The 27,304-nt window shown below is 31.7% G+C and overlaps 2 protein-coding genes across 5 annotated transcripts in view; one reads left to right on the forward strand and one right to left on the reverse strand.

The window, feature by feature from the left end:
- Positions 1–20: 20 nt before the first annotated feature.
- Positions 21–27,277, reverse strand: LOC127726047 (serine/threonine-protein kinase RIO3-like). 4 transcript variants are annotated; one of them, XM_052233376.1, is made up of 11 exons: positions 27,206–27,277; positions 20,606–20,821; positions 18,187–18,347; positions 17,285–17,389; positions 16,433–16,545; positions 14,951–15,094; positions 14,285–14,412; positions 12,003–12,188; positions 9,594–9,753; positions 6,744–6,914; positions 21–3,769 (listed from the first exon to the last, which is right to left on the reverse strand). In XM_052233376.1, the coding sequence occupies exons 2-11, from the start codon at positions 20,788–20,790 to the stop codon at positions 3,431–3,433; spliced, it is 1,692 nt and encodes a 563-aa protein (XP_052089336.1). In that variant the 5' UTR covers positions 20,791–20,821; positions 27,206–27,277; the 3' UTR covers positions 21–3,430. The 4 variants fall into 4 exon arrangements, with proteins under 4 accessions (XP_052089336.1, XP_052089334.1, XP_052089335.1 ...); XM_052233374.1 differs by lacking the exon at positions 27,206–27,277 and adding an exon at positions 21,085–21,203; XM_052233375.1 differs by lacking the exon at positions 27,206–27,277 and adding an exon at positions 21,081–21,123.
- LOC127726049 (peptidyl-prolyl cis-trans isomerase FKBP7-like) overlaps positions 26,196–27,304 on the forward strand; it is a 30,210-nt gene continuing 29,101 nt past the window's right edge. The window contains exon 1 of the mRNA XM_052233377.1: positions 26,196–26,464. Within this exon, the coding sequence (XP_052089337.1) occupies positions 26,244–26,464 (221 nt within the window). The 5' untranslated portion in view covers positions 26,196–26,243. The remainder of the gene's footprint in view (positions 26,465–27,304) is intronic.

The raw sequence follows: 27,304 nt of genomic DNA on the forward strand, positions 1-27,304 counted from the left end.
AATATTAATAGATTGAAACAATCAGAAATACTATTTTATTAATCATAAACAATATCATAAATAATTTAGTAACATTTATTACAAGTTTCAATTAAATACATTGTTTTCATTGCATTTGTATATTTATTTTTTGTTGTGTTTGCTGTCTCAGAGAAAGAAAGCACACACAACTGTTTTCAGTTTTGGTATTGTGTCACTATCAGAAATAAATCATCAACAGAATCAATTTAATTATTTTTACTAAAACCATCACGATTTGTCTGTAAAAATATTGCATTTTTTTTTTTTTTAATAATTCTCTTTCTGGTTAATAACTAATGCTGTATCTCTTGAGAAACCTCACTTATAAAACTATTTTTATCAATTGATGCCCAAATCTTATAAATAAAACATTGTTTATAACACCTTAATTTATCCCCAAGTATTTAATAATTATTCATTTAATATACCTTGGAGACTAGGACAAAATGTTTAAAAGATGATTGCTTCAAATATTATAATTATATAACATGCATATCATAACATTATACTGTTTAAACAAAAACATCTTAACAACCCTTCATATTTCTAGGTACAAAAGACACAACATATTTTTTCTGTGCCTTTACAAAGATCTATTTACTATGATCATGTAAAATCTAACTATCATGTAGCATCAACTTCATAAAAATTTAATTAAGATGGTACATAATGCTACAGGGAGATAACTCTATAAAAATCAGCTGAACGTTTTAATCACATTCTATTGTTAAGGAAATATTAAGCTTCTCTATGATCAAAACTAGTGTTTGTCAAACTACTATATATCCTATGAAATTTTTCTGATAAAATGTGTGGTTCAAGTTTTTAGAAATTTTTATATTTTTGTTAAAGGGTCAAAGTAAATATTTTGTCAAAATTTTATGAAAATTAAACGAGCCAAATTATTTTTAGTCAAGGTGTTTGGTACCACCTTAATAAATAAAAGAAATATTCTTGTAGCAGTTTTGAACCAACACCACCAAAGATTGACTTACTTGACATATATAATCAAGATAAATAATTAAATATTCATTTTAAAAGTCTAGATGGTCTATGTATTAACAATTAATGTACAAACTATTTTGATTTGAAATGTCATTATTTACACCAAAGAGTATAAGTGTAAATGAGTCTTACAGCAAAATGACTTCTATCTGTCGGACTAGTCTACTCTTTAAGGAGGGTAGTATACCTAACCTAATAATGAATTCACGGTTCAGCTAGCAAGCAAGCTAACTAAAGATATTACCTTTACCTACACACTCAAGTCATTTTGCTGTAATGATGCAAAGACAACCCTTTATTAGACAACATGCAAAATTCTATTTGTCAATTATAAATTTAAATCTGTTATTACACACTTTGAAAACCCTTTGGCAATTGTAAACTGGTCTTTCACTAGACAAAATGGGCCCACGCAAATATATATATAGCTGTCTTAACCAATTTTCAATAAGAAATAAGTATTGATATCAAAAGTTTTAAGCTTAACAAAAGATTAAATGCAGTTAAAAGATTTGAAAAACCTTTTCACACAGATAAATTTGCTCTTCCTGCTAGCTCTTCATTGTCAGTGAAAGTTTATTTCTTTCCCAAGGGAAACAATTGATACAAATGGATCTCTAATTACAAGGTCAATTACAGAATTTGTAAGTAAACTATTATAGTTCAAATTTGTGTGGGTTTTTGTATCATTTAACCTCATATCATGCAGGAAGTATTAGACAAATCTATAATATGCAATTTATTTGACTGAATCCAACTATTGTACTTAAAAACAAAGTAGTTAGATTGCAAAATACAAAGCACCTGGAAATAGCAGAAATCAAACAAAAAGAAAATTTAGTTTGCCTTTACTGATCGTTTTCACTATCTATGTGAGTTTCTACTAAACAATTCATCTAACACTTTTTTTAAAATGATGTTCTTTTTTGGCTTTGTGTTTAAGTTCAATGTCAAAATACTCAATAAGCAATGAATGATTGAAATTGACATCACAAACATCCTAAATATAGAAATACGAATGCGGTGTGATTGTCAAGGAGACAACACTCCACCAAGAGACCAAATGATGTAGAAGTTAACAACTATAGGTCTCTGTACAACCTTCAACAATTAGCAAAACCAATACCGCTTATCAAGCTATATTAGGCCCCTAAATGACAAGTGTAAAACAATCCAAACAAGAAAACTTACAGCCTGATTTATATACAAAACAAAAAACGAAAAACAAATATGATATAAAGCAACAATCGACAACCCCTGACTTTCTAATCCACTGTTTTTGGTGCATTTTGTTATATGAATCTAAATACTTTATGACCAGCCACAGTTTATCTGACTAGGTAGCCCAAATACTTTCATAATATTAACCCTTACTTTTTCATGGTTCATGCGAGCTCAGGCTTAAATTTAGTCAATTATATGGCCAATACTACCAAACAAAGTAAATATCATAAAATCTCCAAATAACTATCTGCTTCTCAAATATGTAAAGAATTCCCAAAAAGATGGGTGGCACTGTATATTATCATATACTAGCGTGAAGGTTTAAATGAATCACTCTATACATAAACACTTACTGCACATCAAAAATATACTATGTATTGGTGGTTTATTGAAAAATACCCACCTTTTAATATCTCTTAACACTTTTTGAGGAACATCCAAGGTTAAAACATCAAAGTAAAACCATGAGCTTATGTCGTGACACTTAAATAAAAATCCTACATTTCCAAATACCGATTTTATCAGCTGTCAGCTACCATATGATTTGAAGTTAACAAGATGCACTTCTTCAACATGATATGATTAATGGACAGACATGTCTGGGACACAGACAAACTTCTAATGCTATGATAAAATGTTTTATAATATTAAAAATGACAGACTGTAAAAGTTTATTGTTTGTAGGGTACCAGTTTTCATGGATATCCTGGTTCCCCCCAACCACTAAATTAGGTACCCATTCAATACAATTTTGAATCTGGAATGTGTTTATCTTTAAACCTTGAACTAAACACTCCAGGAGGCTCAACCATAAAAAAATGGTTGTAAGAATTATAAGAAAAAAGAAAATTTTCTGTTGTGGTTGTTTAGGGTCCAAACACAAGTGCCCCTTTCTGGTTTTAATTTTGGAACAGCCCTGATGCAATCAAATGATATTTTTTTAATTTATTTACTTTGTTGTACTTTTCTTCCAAGTATCTTGGACAAGTTGAATATATGAGGCCCACAAACTTCTCATCATATGATTCCCAACACCACTTCTAATTTTTTACTATTAAAGCTTTAACTGAATATAAGAACTTGTGTGGCTTTCTTGGGCCTGTACAAGCTCTGAATCATTAGACATTCTTGTCGTTAATTGTTTTGTCTGATTCCACAACTATTCATTTCCTTCAAGATTTCAATCTTGACTTTCGTTTTTATCTTCTCCCTCAATAGGCCCCTCCTCTTCCTCCTCAGGTTCCTCCTCTACAACCTCATCCTCATCCTCATCATCAGATATCCCTAATTTGTCTAAAGCAGCAGCACGTTCTTTTTGAGATTTTTCAAAAAAATAGTCAAATGCATATTCTTTTGTTAGTGTCATTTGATGAGCAAGAAGTTCTTCATTTTTCTCCTTTTGGAACCTCTGTACTTGAGCAACAAATTCTAGACCTTCTCCCGGAATGTCTAGACCGGTAATGTCATTAAATAACTCTTCTGGTGTAGGAACTCCATGCACATCTCTGCTTTGGAAAAACTAGCAAAAAAGAAGGTATGAATGATATTAACAACTTCACAAATATAGTGAGACTTAATCATATACACTAGGGGCAGAAGTGTTGAAATCAATTATTGCTTTGATTCTATGATTTCAGTTTTACTAATAATTCATGATTATTCATTGAATACTAATTTTTGTGGATTTCAATAGTTAAACCCAAAATTTAATATTCAACAAGGGACTTGGCACTTGAAACATTTTAAGGATGTTCACTTCTCTTGTCCTCTGGTTTTATCCATGTAGTGCCAATAAAAATTTTGCCCACTAACCTTTACTTTAAATTTTCTTTTCATAATTTTATTTCATACAGTTTAAAAAGCCATTTTTCTAAATCTTATAAAATCAAAGTAATTTTTCATCGTTTTTCAAAGAAAAAAGGTGCCAATGTTAAATGTATGAAAATTCTAGAAAGAATATTTTTCTCAGGGCGGAAGGGTGCTAGTTGTCTGAAAGGGCACTTTAGCGTTATAACCCAGATTTTAAGGGCACTGTTGGACAGTGTATAAATTACCTTGAATATTGCTAGGCTCAGCTGGAGAACATTATATTTAAACCATATTCAGAAATTAATGTGTTCTTGATATTGGTTCCAGTAAGAATTTTTTTTTTTATCAAATTATCATACCATGAAGCAAAGCATATCATTTTGATGTTAATCTAAACAAACTTGTACATTTGGTAAGAAAAATATAATCATCAGAAATTTCAATGTTTTATAACTTATACCAGTCGATAATAAAATGCTCCGCTGGGGCGCAGCTTGATACGACCGCAGAGGTCGAACCCTGAACAGTTGGGGCAAGTATGGACACAACATTCAAGCTTGATACAGCACTGAATTTGGATTGTAATTAAATATTTGACACAGCATAGGTTTCTGACACAGAATTAATGTGGTCTAAGAACTTAAAAAAATTTAATTTACCTATTCAAACCATATCATTATTATTTGCTTTTAAATATAAATCAGAAATAACCAATTTAAAATGGAAAATTTTAAAGAAAAAAAAGGAAAAAAAATCCCCCCCAAAATTTGTTGAACCCCCTTATGATTCATCACCCCCAAACTCAATCCCAGCCTTCCCTTTGTGGTATGGTACCTTGCAGTACAATTTCAGAGAGATCCATACACTTGAACACAAGTTATTGTCTGGAAACTAGAAAAATGCTTGTTTTTTGGCCCCTTTTGGCCCCAAATTCCTAAACGTTTAGGGCAATTACCCCCAAAATCAATCCAAGCCTTCCCTTTGTGGTATGGTACCTTGCAGTACAATTTCAGAGAGATCCATACACTTGAACACAAGTTATTGTCTGGAAACTAGAACAATGCTTATTTTTGGCCCCTTTTTCCTAAATGTTTTGGGCAATTACCCCCAAACTCAATTCCAGCTTTCCCTTTGTGATATGGAACCTTGCAGTACATTTCATAAAGATCCATACACTTACACACAAGTTATTGTCCTGAAACTAGAAAAATGCTTGTTTTTTGCCCCTTTTTTGGCCCCTAATTCCTAAAATTTTGAGGAAATTACCCCCAAAATCAATCCCAGCATTCCCTTTGTGATATGGAACCTTGTGATACAATGTCAGAGAGATCCATAGACTTACACACAAGTTATTGTCATGAAACTAGAAAAATGCTTGTTTTTTGCCCTTTTTGGCCCCTAATTCCTAAAATTTGGAGGCAATTACCCCCAAAATCAATCCTAGCATTCCCTTTGTGATATTGAACCTTGTGGTACAATGTCAGAGAGATCCATACACTTACACACAAGTTATGTCTGGAAGTTACAAAAATGCTTATATTTGGCCACTTTTTGGCCCCTAATTCCTTAACTGTTGGTACCATAACCCCCAAAATCAATCCCTACCTTCCTTTTGTGTTATTGAACCGTATGGTAAAATTTCATTGAGATCCATTCACTTAAACTAAAGTTAGAGTGCGAAAACTAATGTGTCTTCAGACAACGACGACGACGACGCCAACGTCATACCAATATACGACCACAAAAATTTTTTTGCGGTCGTATAAAAATAAACAAGTAGTTTTGAAAGATGGAGTTATACATGCAAAATTGAATGTTTAATGTAATTAAATTATCTACATTTAAATTACTTGTTCAAACATATAGTATATATATATATATATGTTATTGAGAGTTATTTATTATCATTTGAATTGTTACAAAAAAGTATTTTTAAGTGCACACCAAAGTGCTCCTCAGTAAGGAGTTTTATAAATATAACAGGTGAGACAGGAGATGATCATATTATATTGATGCAATAATATATTGCAGAAGGTATAAACAGTTACTTTTTTCTCCATCATTGTTAAAAATAAACTTGTTGAGTGCTCCTATGTCAGGAGGATTATAAAATACAAGAAGTAAAACAGGAAGTGAATCTTGTTACATGTATGTTCAAAGTACAAATTTCTTTGATTCTTTAAATTTCATACTCATGGTTATGAAACAAAACATTTTTTACCAATTAAGTCAAAACTATGTATGCCTTTAAAATTGTTTAAAATTCTATTTTTTATGTTATGCCTACTGAAATAAATTTTTTCAGGTGTACATGCTGTACATAAACATTACAAATGGATAACATGTGGACATTTCAATTTTTATTCTATATTAAATATCTAGTATTTGTTCAATTATCTTAAATCCACTAATTAGCAGTAGACAATCATTAACAAAGGTGATAAAACTGCCAAAGCATTAGGTATTGAACTTAATCCCATTGTCAGTTAATTAGTGTTACACAATCAGGTAACAATTTTACCGCAAACGCCGGTAGGCATGAAATTTGGAAATTTTATTTTTTTGAAAAGGCAGAGGGGTGCATTCTTTTACTTTGGTGGGCAGAAGGGCGGGGGTAAGGGCACCAAGGGCGGGCCGCCCTTCTATTTAGGGCAGGCGGGAACACTGTATATGTTAAAACTTACAGATGTCATAGTTTTACAGTCTCTAAACAGGAATTCTAACGCAGCAGGATGCATTACTTCTACAGCCTGGCTAACATCTATGATCCATATTTTATCCTCATACCATAAAATGTTAAATTCACTAAGATCAGCATGCACTAGTTTACAGTCTCTATGCATGGTCTTCATTATCTGAAATCATATTCAACTAATAACTGATGTGTTCTCTATGATTTGATTTTATAACAATTTTTTGTTTGACATTTGAAAAATAAAATGCTCCGCTGGGCGCAGCTTGATACGACCGCAGAGGTCGAACCCTGAACAGTTGTGGCAAGTATGGACACAACATTCAAGCTTGATACAGCTCTGAATATGGATTGTGATTAAATATTTAACACAGCATAGGTTTCTGACACAGAATGAATGTGGTCTAAGAACTTAAAAAATTTTAATTTACCTATTATGGTCCAATATCCAAAATCTTAATACATGGTTAGATTCAGCATATCAAAGAATCCAAAGAATTCAATTTTTGATGAAATCAAACAAAGTTTAATTTTGGACCCTTTTGACCTCAATGTGGAACAATTTGATAAAGGGCCAAAAAATCAAAATACATGGTTAGATTCAGCATATCAAAGAACCCCATATATTCAATTTTTGTTGAAATCAAATAAAGTTTAATTTTGGACATCAAATTGGACCAACTTGAAAACTGGGCCCATAATCAAAAATCTAAACACATGTTTAGACTCAGCATATCAAAGAACCCCATATATTCAATTTTTGTTAAAATCAAACTAAGTTTAATTTTGGACCCTTTGGACCTTAATGCAGACCAATTCGAAAACTGGACCCAAAATTAAAAATCTAAATACACGGTTAGATTTGGCATATCAAAGAACCCCAATAATTCAATTTTTGATGAAATAAAACAAAGTTTAATTTTGGACCCTTTTGACCTCAATATTAACCAACTTGAAAACTGGGCCCAAAATCAAAAATCTAAATACATGTTTAGATTCAGCATATCAAAGAACCCCATATATTCAATTTTTGTTAAAATCAAACTAAGTTTAATTTTGGACCCTTTGGACCTTAATGTAGACCAATTTGAAAACTGGACCCAAAATTAAAAATCTAAATACACGGTCAGAATTGGCATAACAAATAAATAAATGTGGTCAAAGATTTTACAAATCTAATGTGCCATACTGTGCAATTAAAGATTACTTCTTGAAATTTTTCAATATTTGAAATTTGAAAAAAAAAATAATATTTGAAGAATAATTCTTTTTAATTTCTGAAATCTGAAATGAGAAAAAATTGACCCCCACAATTACTTTTTAACCCCCTCCCCTTTTTCCCCCAAAAAATTCTTTCCCTCAAGATATGGTCATAATCTCAATTCAAATTTCCAATGAATTTGCAACCATAATTACCCATTTAAATTTACCATAGTGCTAACTTAATCTATTTTATAATAGAATTTAAAATATGGTGTCAAATCTTTCATATGGATTTTTTTGTAAAAAAAAAAGATGCAACATTTGCAGATATTTTTACTGGTCTTCCTTTATAATAATGCATTTCTTTAAACATAATTTAAAAGCAGTGTAAGGGAAGTAATCAAAACATTGTATGTGGATTACCTCCCTTACACTGTTTTAAATTGTCTTAATTGTTCATTAACCATTACTTTATACATAATTTAAAAGCAGTGTAAGGGAGGTAATTCAAATGATGTATTTGATTTATCTCCCGTACACTGCTTTAAATTATGTTTTGTACTAAAGTATTTGTCCATATAAAAATGCTTGTTTTTTGCCCGTTTTTTGACCCCTAATTCCTAAAATTTTGAGGCAATTACCCCTAAAATCAATCCCAGCATTCCCTTTGTGATATGGAACCTTGTGGAACAATGTCAGAGAGATCCATAAACTAACACACAAGTTATGTCTGGAAGTTACAACAATGCTTATTTTTGGCCCCTAATTCCTTAACTGTTGGTACCATAACGTGGTAATGTACCTTATGGTAAAATTTCATAGAGATCCATTCACTTAAACTAAAGTTAGAGTGTGAAAACCAATGTGTCTTCGGACGACGACAACGCCAACGTCATACCAATATACGATCGCAAAATTTTTTTGCGGTCGTATAATAAATGGGGAATGTGACCATGGGACACACATGATGCCCCCTGCTTGCATATCATATAAAGTTATAAAGGGACATAACTGAAGAAAGGTAAAAGTGACACTACCCAAATTTGTACTTGATCTAAGTTTTGTGGTAATAAGTATTGGGTATAAGTTTCATAACATTTGGTTGAGGCAAACTAAAGTTAGAGACCGGAACCAAAAATTCAGCAATTTTTCCTTTTGTAAAGGGCCATAACTCTAGAACGGTTAAAGTGACGCCACCAAAATTCAAACTTGATCTGTGTTTTGTGGTAATAAGCATTGTGTATAAGTTTCATACCATTTGGTTGAGGCAAACTAAAGTTAGAGAACGGAAACCAACTTTGGGACGTACGGACGGACAAGGGTAAAACTTAATGCCTCTCCGCTACGGTGGGGGCATAAAAAATTGAGGGCAAGTAAGCATGAGATTATAACAAGCTTTTGTGAATATGAACAAATCACTTTTTAACTTTCGTCACAAATAATTTTCAGACATGAATTTTACTATAGAAACATCTTTCTTTGGCAGGGAAACTGACGATCCTTGTCAATAAATATTAGAGTTGAATGCACCTTGCCATTAGTGAGGTTCAAACTTGCAACTTCACTGTTGATGAACTACTTAGACTATCCAACTCCCTCCCTAAAATTCAGTTTTTGGTAACCTTAGGATTAAAGCTACCTTTATTGTCTGTTCAAATGCATCCTGCATATCTTGTGTTGAGAGTTTGACATTTTTTAGTTTGGGTGCTGGTTGCATATCCTTTCCTATAAAACTCATTACTAAGACATGTTTCTTTAACACTTGGACATGTGGACAGGGAACTCCAAATTTCTTCATTCTGGAAATACAAACATGAATAAATTTTAAGATAATTATTCAAAACTTGATAAAATAACTAAATTTGCAACACATTCATCTTAGGGCTGTCCCAGAACTTTTCTTTTTGGGGGTTGGAATGCACTTCTATTAAAACAATGGGTGTTGATTATTTAAGAAAGACAAATAATTATTGGAAGTATTCAATATAAATTTTAAGCGTAAAATAAAAATTCCTTCTTACAGCTTTCCCTCCTTTAAAATTTACTTCTTGAACAGCCCTGATTATATCAAACCAGTTCTCTCATGTAATTTGGGAGACACTACTATATGTCTGATATTGGAATGAATTGGGTTATATTGCTCCTAATGTATTTTTAAGGATGTTCGCTCCTCTTGCTTTTGAATTTTTGCCAGATATTCTGAATCTTCTGATTTTATCCATGTAGTGCCATTAAAAATTTTGCCAACTAAACCCTACTTTTCTTTCTATAATTTGATTACATATAGTTTAAAATGTCATCTTTGAAATCTTATAATAAAATCCTTGTTATTTTTTCATCGTTTTTCAAAAAAAAGGTGTCAATGTTAAATGTATGAAAAATCTAGAGAGAATCATTTCCCGCCAAATTTTCAGTAGCTTATATCTTGAAAACAAGCACACAGACCCTTCATTTTTTTCTGCTTTTATAGTTCCTTTATTAATATACAACTAATTTATAACAGTCTTTTAAAAAGCTTGTTATTTTGAAACAGAGTAGCGAACATCCTTAACTTTAACTATTAAGTTTTCAGCTCTGGGCATTCCTCAGGACTGTGTCATAAATGCAGTAAATTGGGCAGGGGTTCAAATTAACATTTGGTATTGGAAGGTCCAGGACCTTTGACACTCCAAACTGAAAGGTCCACAACCTAAATTCCAGGTCCGACTTTTACTTGAAATATTTCCTAACATAGTAAGATACAAGTAACAAAATTAATGTGCTGTTGGTGTTAGGTCAACTTGTTTCATTGTCAAAGTCACTGTTGTATAAAATATTTAATAACAATTGTAATTGTCTTGTATATCATAAATTCAGATAATCTTTTTTTGTTGTTATTGAGGAGGGTGTCACCATGGGTGGGTGTGTTGTCTCAACTATTGGTAATTCATTACCACTTATACCATTTTATAAAACAGTTCAAATTCAAAGCTGTTTAAGCAGAGACGTATATACATGTATAAATATGTCTCTGGTTTAAGTGTATCATATCTAGTTGCACTATTATAATGCAGAAGTTCCTCTGTGAAAATAAGATAAGAAACTTACTGGTCCTTTAAAATTGAGAAGACATTACCTCTTGGAATTGTAGTATTACGTTTACACTATACAAAAATCTACATGTAATATCAATATTTATTAATGATAAAGAAAATTACTGTCACATTTTTTTGGATTTTGAGATGAAAATTTATGAACTAAAAGTAATTTTGAGTTTCTGTAAAAAAATATTTCCTACTTTTTCTTTCTTTTCAATATATCTTTTGGTTTTCAATTCTAGTGTTTATATTTTATCATCATACATGTATTTTGTCAACTGCCTGGGATTATCATTTTTTCATTGTATTTGATCGGCAAACCCGGAATTACCCTTATCCGCTCCGGAATCGCATCCGTTTTTTGTTATTTTCTTCATTTCCGGTTTATGGCATCCAATGTTTTTCAATGTTGTTTTGTCAGTCAGATACGATTTTACTCGGATTTACACATTATTAGTTGGCAATTTTCGGTATAAAGGTAGCGGTTGAACAAAATGAACATCGCTGTCATGAATAATAATGATGAAAATAAATTTTGAGATTGTTTGGAAATTTTAGTTTAAAAAGGTCGGCAAAGTTTATTTTATTTTCTTTCAAACCGAAGGTCCGTCCGGCGTAGCTTGTAACCAAAACAAGAGTCCGACTTCAAAAATTGAAGGTCGCGGACCTCTGACCACCGCTAATTTGAACCCCTGTTGGGTTAATTTTTCTTGGATCATGTATTGAAACAAAAGCAAAAGGACAAGACTGACATAATTGTTTATTATTCATTTTTTCTAAGGTTACAACATTCAGCAATGAGTATACAATCTAAAAATTGTACAGATTTTTATAGTTATGGTAGACAAATTTTCACAAAACAAAATCATTGTTTTAATTTAAAACATTCTAAACAAATTGAGTTAATATGACTGGAGTTCACATCCATAATTGCATTTTCTTTTTTGAATTCCTTAATATATCAATCTCACCTATTAAGATTTGCTGTTTCTTTCTCTCCCCAGATTCTGATTATTTTCCGTGGATTTTGTTTCTTATAATCATCTCTTGAAAATCTGTGATCACCATCGACATACTTTCCTCTGTTTTTAAATTCATTCAGTGTTGTCTTATATACCTTTAGTGCACATTCCTTTGGCAGCGTCTCACCATTCAGTCTGAAAATATTATATTTCAAAATTATTCTTCATAATTATTTACAACAAACATACAGCATGCAGAAAAATGATGTATGGTGTAAGGGAGACAACTCTTTTTCACAGTTTGGGGCAAAATTCTGAGAACAAATGCTAGCATTTCAGCTAAGAAACCTGACTTTTTTAGTGCATATGTTTTGAAGAAGCACTATTAAGGTAAGACTGTTTCTCTTCCACAAACCAGTTCAAACTTTCTGAAAAATAAAACTATTTGTTCACCTACAGATCCTTAAACATGTTGGCAGAAACAAAACACAGGAATTATTTTTTTGAAAATATATATTTTGCATGGTATATATATATATATATATATATATAGATTGCCTAACAATGTAATTTTAACACACTATTTAGTATGTAAATATAAGAATGTTTAAAATATTTACAAAATGATGAAAATAAACGCAATATTTCGCTAGACTAACTAGCTTTATCAAGCGTGCATCTATCCAGGTGAAATCGGATGTAGATGATAAGAAACTTTTGCAGCTCAATGTATATGTTGCACTTGAATTTAGCTGCCTTGAAAATAATACATAATTTGGATGAAGTTCAAGATTTTTACAAAATTGGTAGTTGAAGTTAGCAACGTCCATTGGCCAATATTACAGGATAAAAAGGACGATGCTGTGTACTAAATTATTCTTTATCTTTCCTGTATCTTTTCTCATCTTTTTCGTTAAGACCATCAGGTTCTAAAGTGTGGAGTTGGTGGATCCAAAAATTTTCTCTTCTCCTTCTCGCCGTGGTGTCCCACTCGGTGTTGACTTCTATGATTTGGAAGGTAACATTATCAAAAGAATGTTTCGTTGAACGAAGATGTCTTGTGAGAGGACAGTTTTTGTTTGTTTTGTACCATGAACGATGGTTATTGAGCCGAATATTAAATTTGTCCATTGTTTCTCCCACATACTGAATGCCACATGTGTCACATGTTAATATATAAATTGAGTTCTCCGTTTTACAGTTGGAATTTGAGTAGATGGTATAATTTTGTTTAGTAACGGAGCTGATGAAAGAACTGCTTGTAAAATTACAATTTTACAAGCAGTTCTTTCATCAGCTCCGTTACTAAACAAAATTATACCATCTACTCAAATTCCAACTGTAAAACGGAGAACTCAATTTATATATTAACATGTGACACATGTGGCATTCAGTATGTGGGAGAAACAATGGACAAATTTAATATTCGGCTCAATAACCATCGTTCATGGTACAAAACAAACAAAAACTGTCCTCTCACAAGACATCTTCGTTCAACGAAACATTCTTTTGATAATGTTACCTTCCAAATCATAGAAGTCAACACCGAGTGGGACACCACGGCGAGAAGGAGAAGAGAAAATTTTTGGATCCACCAACTCCACACTTTAGAACCTGATGGTCTTAACGAAAAAGATGAGAAAAGATACAGGAAAGATAAAGAATAATTTAGTACACAGCATCGTCCTTTTTATCCTGTAATATTGGCCAATGGACGTTGCTAACTTCAACTACCAATTTTGTAAAAATCTTGAACTTCATCCAAATTATGTATTATTTTCAAGGCAGCTAAATTCAAGTGCAACATATACATTGAGCTGCAAAAGTTTCTTATCATCTACATCCGATTTCACCTGGATAGATGCACGCTTGATAAAGCTAGTTAGTCTAGCGAAATATTGCGTTTATTTTCATCATTTTGTAAATATTTTAAACATTCTTATATTTACATACTAAATAGTGTGTTAAAATTACATTGTTAGGCAATCTATAATTTTATTTGTGTAATTGAATTAATCTCTGTACTGATTAATCCACACTCCCATAGATTTGTATGTCATGTGCTGCTATTTATAGGCACTTATATATATATATATATATATATATATATATGAACATGTGTGAGACCCAAGGAAGGCAACTTGAATTTGCCACTATGGGTGGGTGTAGGCAGGTCTTTAAAATGGCTTTTATAGTGGTTACCCTATTTCTTAAGTGCACTAATATTGTGTGCTAGCCTTTAGTTATGATTTTAGAGAATAGTATGTTGCAATACGATAATGTTAACTTACTCTCCACCATAAGCATGGAATACAACCGACTCTTTCCCTGTACTGATACTACCACTAATAGAGTCTAATACTCCATTGTTTACTAGTTTATACAAAATCAATCTTGTCCTTGCATCCATTACTTGTCCCTGAAAAAAAGATACATACATTACTTTATATAACTTGTCAACATATTTTATAGGAGTAACACATTGGGTATCACTTGTGAAGCAGGATCTGCTAACCCTTCCAGAGCCAGTTTTGGCGGGGTTCCTGTTTCTCAGTGACAGTCTTTATTTTTCTATGCCGTGTTTTGTACACATACTGTTGTTTGTCTTTTTGTTGGTTTTTTTTGCCATGGCGTTGTCAGTTTGTTATTTACTTATAAGTTTGAATATACCTTTGGTATCTTCCGCCTCTTTTTACTAGTGTATGTAATTTTATTTTTCATTATCCATTACTTTGTCCAATGAAAGTTCCTTAACAAAATATTTATTGGGTTTCCATTTAGTACAAAACGAATTTTTTTACTGTTTTATGCCATCTTTTTCCATGCCAAACATAAGTTTAATGAATACATATTTTGTCTGTATTCAAAATTCCAAGATATTGGCGATCCAATTACCGGTAAAATGCGAAATGATTGCAACATAACATAACTTTGTCCTTGTCCCAAACCATACTTACTGCAGTTGAGTGTTCCTTCTTCTCGTGTAGTTTTTGATGTCGTTTATTTTCTGCATCTGAATGACGTTTCAGTTTATTGTAAATTTTATTACTGAGCTGCATGTCCATACTTTCCCCATCACCAGAATGGAACTCTGGGGGAAACTGAAAATAGTAAAATTATCATCAGTATACATGTTTGCACCAAGATGGAGGTTGCAGTCTGTGGCAAACACTTCAATCCTACTAGGCCAAAAGCTCATTTCAAGAAAATATTAATACATGTCTTCCTAATTTTTTTATAATTTACACTAGCCCAAACATTGTTTTACTTATCACAGACTGAGTTACTTAGAGGGATTCACTTAAGTTTCTTTTTACATATAGAAATGGGACCATTCCTTTGGAAAACTATCATTTTGATGTATTTGCTATGTATGTTTAAATTCTGATTTACTTGAAAAATTCTAATTTATCAAGTTTTTTCTCAATACTTTGTTTGACTTAAGATTTTCTTACCATAATGCTAAATATTGCCTTCAAATTATAGATACAACTTCCAAAATCAATAAGTGTACTCCCAAAATAGCCATCTGGCCTTTGTTAGTCTTGTATGTTTTTTAAATTTAGTTCATTTATATGTTTTGGAGTTTAGCATGACGTCCATCTTCACTGAACTAGTACACATTTTTATTTAGGGGCCAGCTGAGGATCACCTCCTGGTGGGGGATTTTCTCGCTGCGTTGAAGACCCATTGGTGGCCTTCAGCTGTTAACTGCTCTTTGTCCGGGTTGTTATCTCTTTGAAATATTCCCTATTTCCATTCTCAATTTAGTATCTACAGTACTTGAATTGATAACTATAAGTATTTACAAGTAGTTTGGTTTTTCTTATTTAGTTTGCAGGGGTCTGTTTCACAAAAAAACTTACGACTAAGATTGACTGTAATTATACTGAATTGTTCACGACTTACGATAAGTTTTTTTGTGAAACCAACTCTAGTATTTAAATCTAAGGAGGTTAAATTCAATTTACTTATGTCAGAAAATCAATTGATTTCAAAATTAGAGGTACCCTTTTTGTAGTAATGGTCATATTTTGTTATTCTGACTACAAACCTTCACAAATTATTTAAAACATATTTAGGAGTCTTCAAATATACCTGACATTTAATGACTGACCACTATATATATGCACAGCAGTTTCCATGTCAGGGCCTCTTATAGCTGACTATACAATATTGGTTTTTCTCATTATTGAAGGCTGTACATGGCCTATAAATGCTTATATCTCTCATTGGCAATCTTACCACATCTCCTTATTTTTTTCTATCAAAGGTATTAGTATGGAATCCAAAATACAAGGGGAGCTAAATAAATAAAAGTGGCCTTAAAAGAATCAACAAATCTATCAACAGGCATCTATTTTGCAAAATGGGAAAATTATCAGATGACGAAATAAATGTTCGCAGATGTTGAAACATGGACTACCAAATAAACTTACATCCATCAATTTAGAAGCATTTTTTCGTCCACATATAACCTTGTCATGTTTTGTTATGATATTTTTACCACTACCAGTTGTTCCGTTCTTTTTAAATGATGGTGATTTCTTGTCTGAAAAATAGATGCATGTGTTTGAAAAAAGACTTCACACCCTTTGAAAATTCCACTGATATTTTATTTGTAATATGTTAACATGTGTGAATATCCACAAAAATCGGTACCCATAAAAATAATTGAACCCACAGTAATATTTACCACAGAACTTAACCAAAAGTTAGTGTGCTACATGTATATTCTACTATATTGCACTACTGCAAATATGGCAAATATATGTTTGGTTGAGTTCTTGTCTTTGACACATTCCCCGTTCCCATTCTCTATTCTACTTCAAATTATCAATGTCATCAGTGACAAATGTATGTTTTAAACAGTTTTTCTGGCTTTTCTATACATTCAAGGGGTGGAACCTAGTGCAATATAAAAATCTTCTGACAATTTTCACCATTAATGATGCAATAACTATATATAATTAGTACATGTACATATTTGTTGATTAAGAGAAGATGAAAATTTAAGTTTAAAGTATTTGGTTTGACTCAACCATGGACTAATCCTACTTCTGTCACCACTTGATGCACTGAAAGCATGCTACCATGAAACCAGAGGTTGTGAGGTGGTGAGATGGCTGGGAAAAAATGATGCAATTTGTGTATCTATCTCATTTTTAAGTATGGCTGTTTAGGTGTACATGTGGAAAAGTGGAAAAAGTCAAACCCTTTCTACCAAATGTTTTTATGCAAATTAGAAAGTCAATCTTAAATCATGTTAGAGTTATCTCCCCTTGACATACCCCATGGTGATTTTGGTGGTTGGTAGTCATCATCCTCTTCTTCTTTATCTTCATCATCTCTGTATGCTGGGTGTACACTTCTGTAGTTCTCAAATGAGATAGAAACTAAAAATAGAAGTTTAAATATTTGAAGACTTAAGTTTATATGATTTAAACTTTCAAATTATTGGTTATTAAAACTGACCACACAACATAAATTACAAACATTCAATATCATAATGAAAATCATTTGTGAACCACTATGAACTATAGTGGTATGTATTACATGCTTTGTCAGGACTATGAAAAAAGTATGTTTTTGTGCTGAGAAATGGGAAGTTGACAATTGGAAACTTGAAATTATCAGATTTGTAATAGATTCTAGTTTGAAGTCGTCTTTCTGTATCTATGGATTTAGTCTTAAACAAATAGCACTGTATCAAATGCAAAGTGTAGCTGTCTCCCATGTCATGATCTTACTTGTAAACATATTTTCTTTACTTATTCATGTAATTCTTATTAATATGTCTACCAAGTATCCTTACATGTATATGTGTAGCAGCCTTGTAGTATACAGTGCACATAGCAATTCAGCAGAAAACTCACTCTAACTGAAATCAGGTGATTGCTATTAATTGATTGATTGCCACTTTCAGCACTATTGGCTGTTTTGAGGCAGTCAGTTTTTATTGGTGGAAGAAGCAGGAGTGCTCGGAGAAAACATGACCTTCAGCAGGAAAAATGACAATCCTTGTCAATTAAGTTTGGAGTCGAGCAACCTGCTTTGTGCTGGGTTCAAACTCACAATCTCAGTGTTGACAGGTTAGTAATACACTAGTTGAACTACTTAGACTACTCGAACACTGAGGCCTGCTATTAATTGAAGATGATAACATTTCGTTAAATGATCAAAATTTTTTAACCTTTATGATGTTTATTCAAGAGTTTTTCCTTTGCTAACAATTCCTCATCGTTCTGTTTATCATATTCCAGCTGTAACATCCTAGCCATAAGTTCATCGTCAGCAGTTTCATCAGCACCAGCGACAGCCATTAATGTATCAATATCCACTCCCTTGTTCTCACTGAAATTAAATTGATAAAAAATGCAGCTAATCAAAAATAGACGCCTACATGTATGACCTTTGAAATATTCCAAAACTACAATGTAAATGAATACATCTATGTTAATAGTCTACATTTTGTACTTTCAATATTAGAATAAGAAGATGTGGTATGATTGTAAATGAAACAACTCTCCACCAGACATTACTTTCCAAAGTAAGTCTCTGATAGCATAGGTTGTCTTATTTTTCTGTTCATGATTGGGATACTGTGCAGAGATATTTTTTGTATGTTTTACTTAAAATCATGATGTTGTTCAGATTTTAGAGCAAACATAGAAATCAGCATTTGTTATATAGCCAATCATCAACAATTGATAATGATGCAAAATTAATGTGGTTGGGTCTTGTTAATACACTAAAATACTATGTTCTTAATCAAAAATGATCATATTGAGGTTGAATAATTGCAATGTTAACCAGGCTGTTACATTTTATGCATAAATAAAATCTTTGTATCATTTATGTTTTTTTTTATTTTAGCTATAACATATTTTTGATTTCACATAATAATCGACAAAAGAATGAAAGAAATTGTTGGTTGTTAGTCATGTTTGAACAAATGTATGATCGATAAAATCATGATTTACTGATGATACATGTACATGTATAATATTCAAAGCTGAGAAAACATATATATCTCCAAATTTAGTTACCCCTAAGTCATTGTAAGTACAGTCATGACCAGTTATGTTGGCTTATTCTGTTTATTTGATAAATTTGTACATATAATGCTTGGAAATTAAAACATACAGACTGATCTGATTAGTCAGACTTGATAAGCGTATTGTTGTAAAAAAAAAATTGTTCCGACATGACATTTTCTCCATAGGAAATATGCTCCAGCGGAATTTATATCACAAAAAATTTATACCTGGAATATATATTATAAGGAAATATGTTCCAGCACTGTGAAATTTGTTACGGAACTAATTTTTTTACTAAATGTGAAATAAGTTCTAGGTATTATAGATTAACATGATGCATTAACTTTATATCAAGCAAAACATTCTATAGTTGTACCTGACAAATTTAAAATACTCATCATTGAAGTCTTTAAACAACACAAGAACATTTAAAATAAAGTAAATCATTTAGAAATTCAAACTAAGTCAGCATATATATTGTACGTAGATAATTTGATTAAAAAAAAAATGCACAACTAAGATTAACAACTGTGATAAATATTTAATACACACTATTTCATTTTTCTACAAACTCTGAGATGAAGTAACATATGTTTAATTGCAACATTCATGATATTCATAAATAAATGATTGATCTATAGAAAAATTCTGAATGATTTTTCTTATTCTTCTCTTTCATTCTTTTCTGTCTCATTAATGTCATTTGGGTAGTTTTTTTTTATCAAGAATGTAATTTAACATTTTGCTATACTCCACAGGATCCATATTGGATGTTTACACTTTTTCTTTCTTACATTATCAATATAATACATGTTTTTATAATGTACTTGAATGAAAACTTTAAACTCACTGATAATGATACTCAGCATAAACGATAACTTGTATAACCAGTGGAACATATTTCACCAGGTAAGGAAAAAATCTCACAAACCCAGAACTTATTTCACTAGGTACATGTATTAGGAACCCAGAATTTTTTTCACCAGGTAAATTGTGGAACTTATTTTATAGAGATGGAACAAATTATTTAGAAACTATCTGTGAAAAAAGTTCTCCCAGAATATATTTCCTGTGATACTTATTGCACTGGAACTTTTTTCACAGGAACAAATTTTGGCTCACATTTACACATCTGGCATTTAGCTGAATTTTGTCTCTGAATGACCCTAGATCTGCTCTGAATAACCTTCGGACGTCACGCAACAATCACTTTTTAATTGTGACGTCAAATTTTTTATTGTGATGTCAAATTTTACGGGAACTTGTGTGATTTTATGTAATAGTAGACCAATTTGCATACAAGTGTAAATACATTTGTAACTCTATTGTATAATTGTACAATTCTTGAATATTCATGATATTTGCTTAAACATTTTTTTCAACTTGAAAATGTCATGAATGTCATGCATGAAATTGATAAGTCCAAATAATTATGAAGTTTTGTAGAGCTTTTTGATATTTATTTTTGGGACGCCTTCTGCTTTGGGAGGGTTAACAGCAAAACTCAAAAATAGCCTTCCTAGACGTCATAAGTATTTGGACTAGAAATTTCATTTTTACTATAATATATACCTTTCAAAAGTGTCAAACACATTTTTCTGTTCCTTTCCAATAAATTCTTCACTCAACTGTTCATTCATTACATCTTGTAGGCAGCTTGGTATTGGAGTTGATTGTTGTGGAGGTTTGCCCCAGGGCGATGGCTTCGGTACACTGTCCATTTTCGTCTGGTTTATCAATGTTGTCTGTTCTTCCATGGGCTTGGGAATGGTATTGCTGTGTCTGTAACTGAAAACAATTACAGGTCCTTCCATGAAGTTTTTATTTCTAGTATAAGCGATTTCTATTTTAGACGAAATAATTATTTAGCTAACTGTAACTTGTAAATGAGATTCTTTAGTTTGTATTTCCAGTACGTTTTATCAGTTTCGGTTTGAATTGAAACACTGCACGTATGAGGTAGCTCTTATATGTTTTAGTTGTTTATTAATAGCAAAATTAAACAATCAATTCAAAAATAGATAAATTTCTAAATGTTGTGAAATACTTGCAATTTCCTCCTACTGGTTATTCCCCTTGTTAACTTCCGTTTTGTAACTATGGGTGCGTTTGGATATCCATCTATAAGGGAGCTATCATTTGATTTCTAGGATGAAAAATTTGGTCCTGCATTTTTTTTATTTGTAATCTCCTTCCTGCCTTTTTATTTTTCACCCTATTCGGTCCTGCCCTTTTTTATTAGTTTATCCTGATTTTTTTTACATAAATTGTCATCCTGCCTTTCAAGTTTTTTGCAAAGTTGCTCATCCTGCCTTTTTTTTATACTCAAAACTCCTGTCCTGCCTTTTTTTTCAAATTCCATCCTATTTAAAGTCAGTACATATAAATTTTAAGTAACAAAAGCTTTGTAGAGCTGTCAACCAAAATACCTAATAAAAATACAATGCATGCACAATAAGGTTAATTACGATTAATTTTGCAAGTGGCAAGTAAGAACACTGTCAGTATATCAACTACAGTAAAGCATAGGTAAAAAACACTAGATTGGGGCGCACATACTCGCCGGGGACACACTTTCGCCGTTTTATGATTTTGAGGTGTAGAAACTTCAAAGGATTGCTGAAATGGAAGAAATATGCCGGTAAATTATATTTTTATAACAAATATGATTATTTTTTAAACTTAGAAAAAATTTCGGCACTTACCGCAAAGGACCGAAAAACGGACAACGATTTTCGGCCAATTTCCTGAATGAAAAAAAAGATTTCAAAGAAGTATTTCTTAGTAATTCTTAGACCGATTGCCCTAAATTTCAGTTCTTTACACCTTTGAAATGTCTGCTATTCATCTATAATGAAATTGATTTGATAAATATTGTTTAAAGCTGCAGTTATTTGGTTTTAAATAGATGTGTAAAAACGGCGAATATGTATCCCCCTATGAGAAAACATCAGAAAATTTCAAATAGCCTTTAATCTAATTTTTAAGATGAATTTTTGTCAGAGAAACACGTTTTCAAGCTAAGAATATTTTGCTTTTGATGTTATCTTCATGTAAAAATATCAGTATACTTCAAAAACTTAAAAGTCTGAACCTAAACTGCAGAAAACATGGAAAGTTATGGCGAAAATGAGCACCCTACTCTATATAAGCACTTAAATCAATACTTGTTGAGGTGACTAAATCAAACTCTTTTCTTTAAGATTTCCACAGCCAATCACATGGTTCTTAAATGAAATAAACCACTTTATAAGTTTCATGCATCAGAAGCGTTTTTTTATGGATTTAAATTACTTTCATAACCAAGAACACTCGGACCTAAACATTTGAAAGCAACAAAAGGGCTTACGCAGTATGCCAAATTCATCTATATTTTTGTAATTAGGGAGCGGCCATTTGACTTTTTTGGGGGTGGGGGGCTAGGATGAAAATTTTTGTCCTGCATTTTTTTTTAGTTGTAATCTCTGTCCTGCCTTTTTATTTTTCACTCTATTCGGTCCTGTTTTTTTGTTTTTTTTTTTGTTTATCCTGACTTTTTTTACATAAATTGTCATCCTGCCCTTTTTTTTTTGGCAAAGTGTCTCATCCTGCCTTTTTTTTACTCAAAACTCCTGTCCTGCCTATTTTTTTCAAATTTCATTCTAGCCCCCCCCCCCCCCCCCCCCCCCCATAAAAATCAAATGGTAGCTCCCTTATAAACTTTGCATGCTGATAATATTCGTGTCATTTTTCAGTGCGCATGGGATCTTTAGACTATACACGATACATGGACATCGAAGACACACTTTTCCTGTGAAAATGTATCTATCTCTATATGGTAAGGTATAGTAAGTTGGAAAACGAACCGTTAATTAAAACTTTTAAAACTTTTACATGATTTCGTATATATACATTCCTTTTGTTTTCAAACAAATAATTGACAAATTAAGCTGGCTAAATGTTTTCCGTTGTAGAAGTACTAGTGGTGTATTATTTCTTTTTTCGAAAGCAAAAAATCAATTTGATCATGCGGTATAGATATTTTAGTCAAATTCCGGTTTAGAGATTATTATGAACAGCGGGAAAACACTATAGCCGAATTCAAAAAAATAATTTCTTTTAATAAAAATATGATCTGTGTATGAGTCCTCGATCTCATTTAACAATAATTTTAATATTAAAGATTGCTTTCTTCATTTTATCCATTTTCGTTCGATAGATATACTCTTATTATTTGCTTTCCATCGTGTAAAATGAAAGACAAAAAAACATTTGAGATGTAAACTAAGAAAGAATTGACAAGACATGGCGGTATCAGGAAAGTATTGCTATATATTGGAAAAAAGTATTAAAAAAACAACAAAAGAATGAAAAAGAAAATAAAAAAGCATTCGTCCATTATGTGTCTTCTACATGCTGCAAAAAACCCTATTACATTTCTGAACAAATAGTTCGCCATAAAAGTTAAACGATCAATTTGAATCTTATACTTAAATGCGGACAGCTGCAGGAATGATTTGATATAATTTATATACGTTATATGTGTGTTACTTGGTTTTGAATTCGAATGGAAGCATTTTGGACTGTCACTTAATTTATCGTCATGACATATGTTGAAATCACATTTTTGAAATGATAATAGACATGATACAGTTATATATATAAAGAAAAACTAATGTAGACTATGTATGTTCTATTTTTGGTTAAAATTAAGGAATTTGCATCATATTAAAACTTCATCACCGATTCGAAGCTGGCCAATTTCCTTCAATAATTTTTATTGAACACTAGATTTAAAAATGAATTTCAAGCTTTTCATTAATCATTGTCCCCAGCATTGTCCTTGTAGCCCAACGCTAATGTGAATTTACGGACAACTAGCGAGACAAATCACGAGTTCGAACCTCACAGTCGGAAGGGGTGATATGCACTATATTGAATATAGCTTAGCTTAACTTTTAAAAAAGTTAACTAAATACATGCGAAAATAATATTAATCATGTTAACGGAAGTTTGTGTTTTTAAATTTTTTGAAATGTTGTTTTCTGTGCCTAACTTCACCAACAACGCCTTTTGCTACATTGCCGCACAATGATATGCATGCTTTCAATGTTTCCCCTACCATAAATCGAAGTTTTGTATTTTAAGTCACAGTAAGTGTTTACTTATAAAAGCGTGTTTTCTAATTTACTCTGTAATTAAATATGCGATGAGAAAGAGTCCTTTTTGTATCCCTTTGTACATAAGGTTGAAAGAAAACGAGCCATGAAAAATTAGCAAAAAGGGGAAAGATTTTTTAGCAGACCCTAATTGCTTCATGACCTATTTATAGGAGTAAACCATCATTTGATTTTGAAAAAGTACAAGGAACATTCATGTTTCATCAATGCTTTATACGATATTCGTGTTATTAGGGAAACTTAGACCAATACAAGTGTCAGTGACCAGTCAATGACTAAGTTAAGATAGGCGAATAGTTTAAAAATGTTTTAACCTCTGTTACTATCTTGACTATGTAATATAGGGTGTCATTATATATATCTCTTTATCTAAGTATTACCTTACAGATATACCAAGATCTTCCGAATATGTAATAGTATAGATTTATGTATCTCGAAACTTTTGATAATAAAAAAACTATGTAACTTGTTTTATTATTTCCCTATGACATATATTTTATATCTATCTTTTTTTTTATAAAATCGATCTAATTTCACCACACACTTAATACTATTACCATAACATCCTATATTGCTCATGATGAATATTTAATGTTATTGTGTGATTTCATTGAAAATTTCAATTCTCACATGTTTTATAAGAACTATCATTTATTAACAATTGTAGTATGATGTAGATGTATCTTGCATGACAAGGGCTCATGATTGGTAAGTAAAAAAGGTCTATTGTCAGATCTAACGCACTCGGAAAGTTAGTATTTGAATTTTTTTAAAAAGTACAAAAGAGTACATACATGTACATAATTAACTAACTCTAGTATTACACCATCTTCGCTAGCCAAAGGTTACGATCCAGAGGAGGAAAGTGGATCGTAACTCTTGGCTAGCGAAGATGGTATTACACTGATAATTCACAAAATTTAACGTTTATTATTACCAAAACATGTGATAAAACTGACAGAATGAAATTCCCCAAGCATAAAAAGGGGAAATAATACAGTCTATAGGTATCTGTGACAGTGCATGCATATCCAGAAAAAAGAACAAATCAAGAATAATATAAATATGGCTATAACGAGAGAAAGGGCTGATAATTATAATTGCCCCTGAAAACCAACATAAACATTGTAACCACCGGTAGTTCCGAACCAATATAAACAAATGATGATGGGATTTGATTGTCAATACGACAAATATCCATCAGAGTCCAAATGACATGGTATAAGCAACTATAGACCACCGTACGACCTTCAACAATTAGCAATCCCATAACATATAGTCAGCTTTAAAGCCTTGATATGACAAAATGTGAAACAATCCAAACGAGAAAACCAACGGCTGGATTTAAAACAACTAAAACAAATAACAAACAACAAATATGACAGACAGTAACCCATGACAACCATTGAACTACAGTCTCTAGACTTGGGACAGGCAATTAAAGAATTTGGTGGGATTAGATAACCGTGTTTTTAGAATAAAAAAATCTTAAATTATCAGAAAGACATTTAACTACATTGACTGCACCATCATCGACAGCATGTTTCATTACAAGAAAAAAAAAGATCGGAGCTTAAAAAAAAAACCAAAAACAAAACAGATGAACTTACATTCCAAAAAATAAACTGTTCGGATTACAAAACTTTAGCTAACCAAGGAAGAACGTTTATCCCTATGTTTAATGTTAAACAAATACTAACATAGAACAGCGTATTCTAGAAATTTTCTACCCTGGGCAAGTTGTAATACACGACCAAGCTATATATTCATGTTATTTACAAGATATTAGTTGATTTATCATGGAAGCGTTTTACATATGATTTCAAACTAACATCCATTATCGCATAGAATGTTTTTCTTAAACGTACAAATTTGATATTTTGTAATTTTTTTATAAATAGAATTTGAGAATAATTGTCAGTATATCTTCTTTAAAATTGTCAATGTAATTTCAGTACGGGACGAAAATTTAGAAACATACCCATTTAGTACCCCTTTACACAGTTGTTACAAGAAATACACGCTTACATTTATATCTCAAGACAGGAAACATGGGGAAAATTTGTATTTATATTTCTATAATTTTAATATTTATGACAAAGGAAATCCGATGTCAATTTAACAAAACCAAAGCTGGACTAGACAAAGAACCAGCCGTTATAATTGAAACAGTAACCAGAGCGCCGTTTTGTGACAAGAATCTTATTTCAAACGATACTGGAATTTTCGATTTCGACATTTTTTACCATACTGAGGATACACTTATACAAAGGTTAGTGCGTTTATTTCATTTTATTATATACTTAGTAGTAAATACAGATAAATTGTATGTGCAATACAATCATTGGCAAGCGTGCTGTATCAGCCACCCGTGATGATATCGATATCAGCACGGTTGCAAAGGCTTTATCACACCTTTAATATGTATGACGTCACGTCATCGATTGCAGTCACTGTTGCAAAGGCTTTATCAAACCCCTAATCTGTATGACGTAATGTCAAACCTATAATCTGTATGACGTCATTTCAAACCTCCTTATCTGTAAGACGTCATGTCACAAAAAAACATCTACGTGAGGGATATATGTATATAATAAAGTGTATATGATAAGGCTTTTTCAATATCACACACCGTATCAACCCTCAACCAATATAATCCCTCGAGCAGAGCTCTTGGGATTATATTGGTGTCTCGGGTTGATACGGATGTGATATTGAAAAAGCCATATGATATTCTCTAGTTATTTTAACACATCTTGAATCTTTTTTTTTATAACACTTGAATTATAAAATTGCAATATAGACGAAATCTCACCAATGCACATAAGCGTGATGTTGATCGTACCATGCACTTAGGAGATAACTGTATCGCATTTGACAATTTGCGGGCATCAATTGATGATTTGATGTTCGCAAATTGAGTTTACTGGCGACGCGTTATCAGTAACTGCATTAGAATCACATATGACTTTTAATACATGTCAATACGTTTCTCATTGATATTTATAAATACCTGAATACTACAGAAACCGAATTCTTCTCAATTTTTTAACCTGTATCGAAAAGGCGTTTGCTTGGTTTCATCACAAAAAGAGTCATTTTCCGGTTGAAT

The sequence above is a fragment of the Mytilus californianus genome, unplaced genomic scaffold, assembly GCF_021869535.1.
Source record: "Mytilus californianus isolate M0D057914Y unplaced genomic scaffold, xbMytCali1.0.p SCAF_16, whole genome shotgun sequence".
Classification (NCBI taxonomy): domain Eukaryota; kingdom Metazoa; phylum Mollusca; class Bivalvia; order Mytilida; family Mytilidae; genus Mytilus; species Mytilus californianus.

Coding starts and splice junctions, on each gene's coding strand:
- LOC127726047 (XM_052233373.1), bottom strand. CDS start 20,847: ATGGAAGGACCTGTAATTGTTTTCAGTTACAGACACAGCAATACCATT. Junction 18,348..20,605: donor GTGTTTGACACTTTTGAAAG/GTATATATTATA, acceptor ATTTAATTTCAG/TGAGAACAAGGGAGTGGATA. Junction 14,413..14,950: donor AGAAGGAACACTCAACTGCA/GTAAGTATGGTT, acceptor TCTTTTTTTCAG/GGACAAGTAATGGATGCAAG.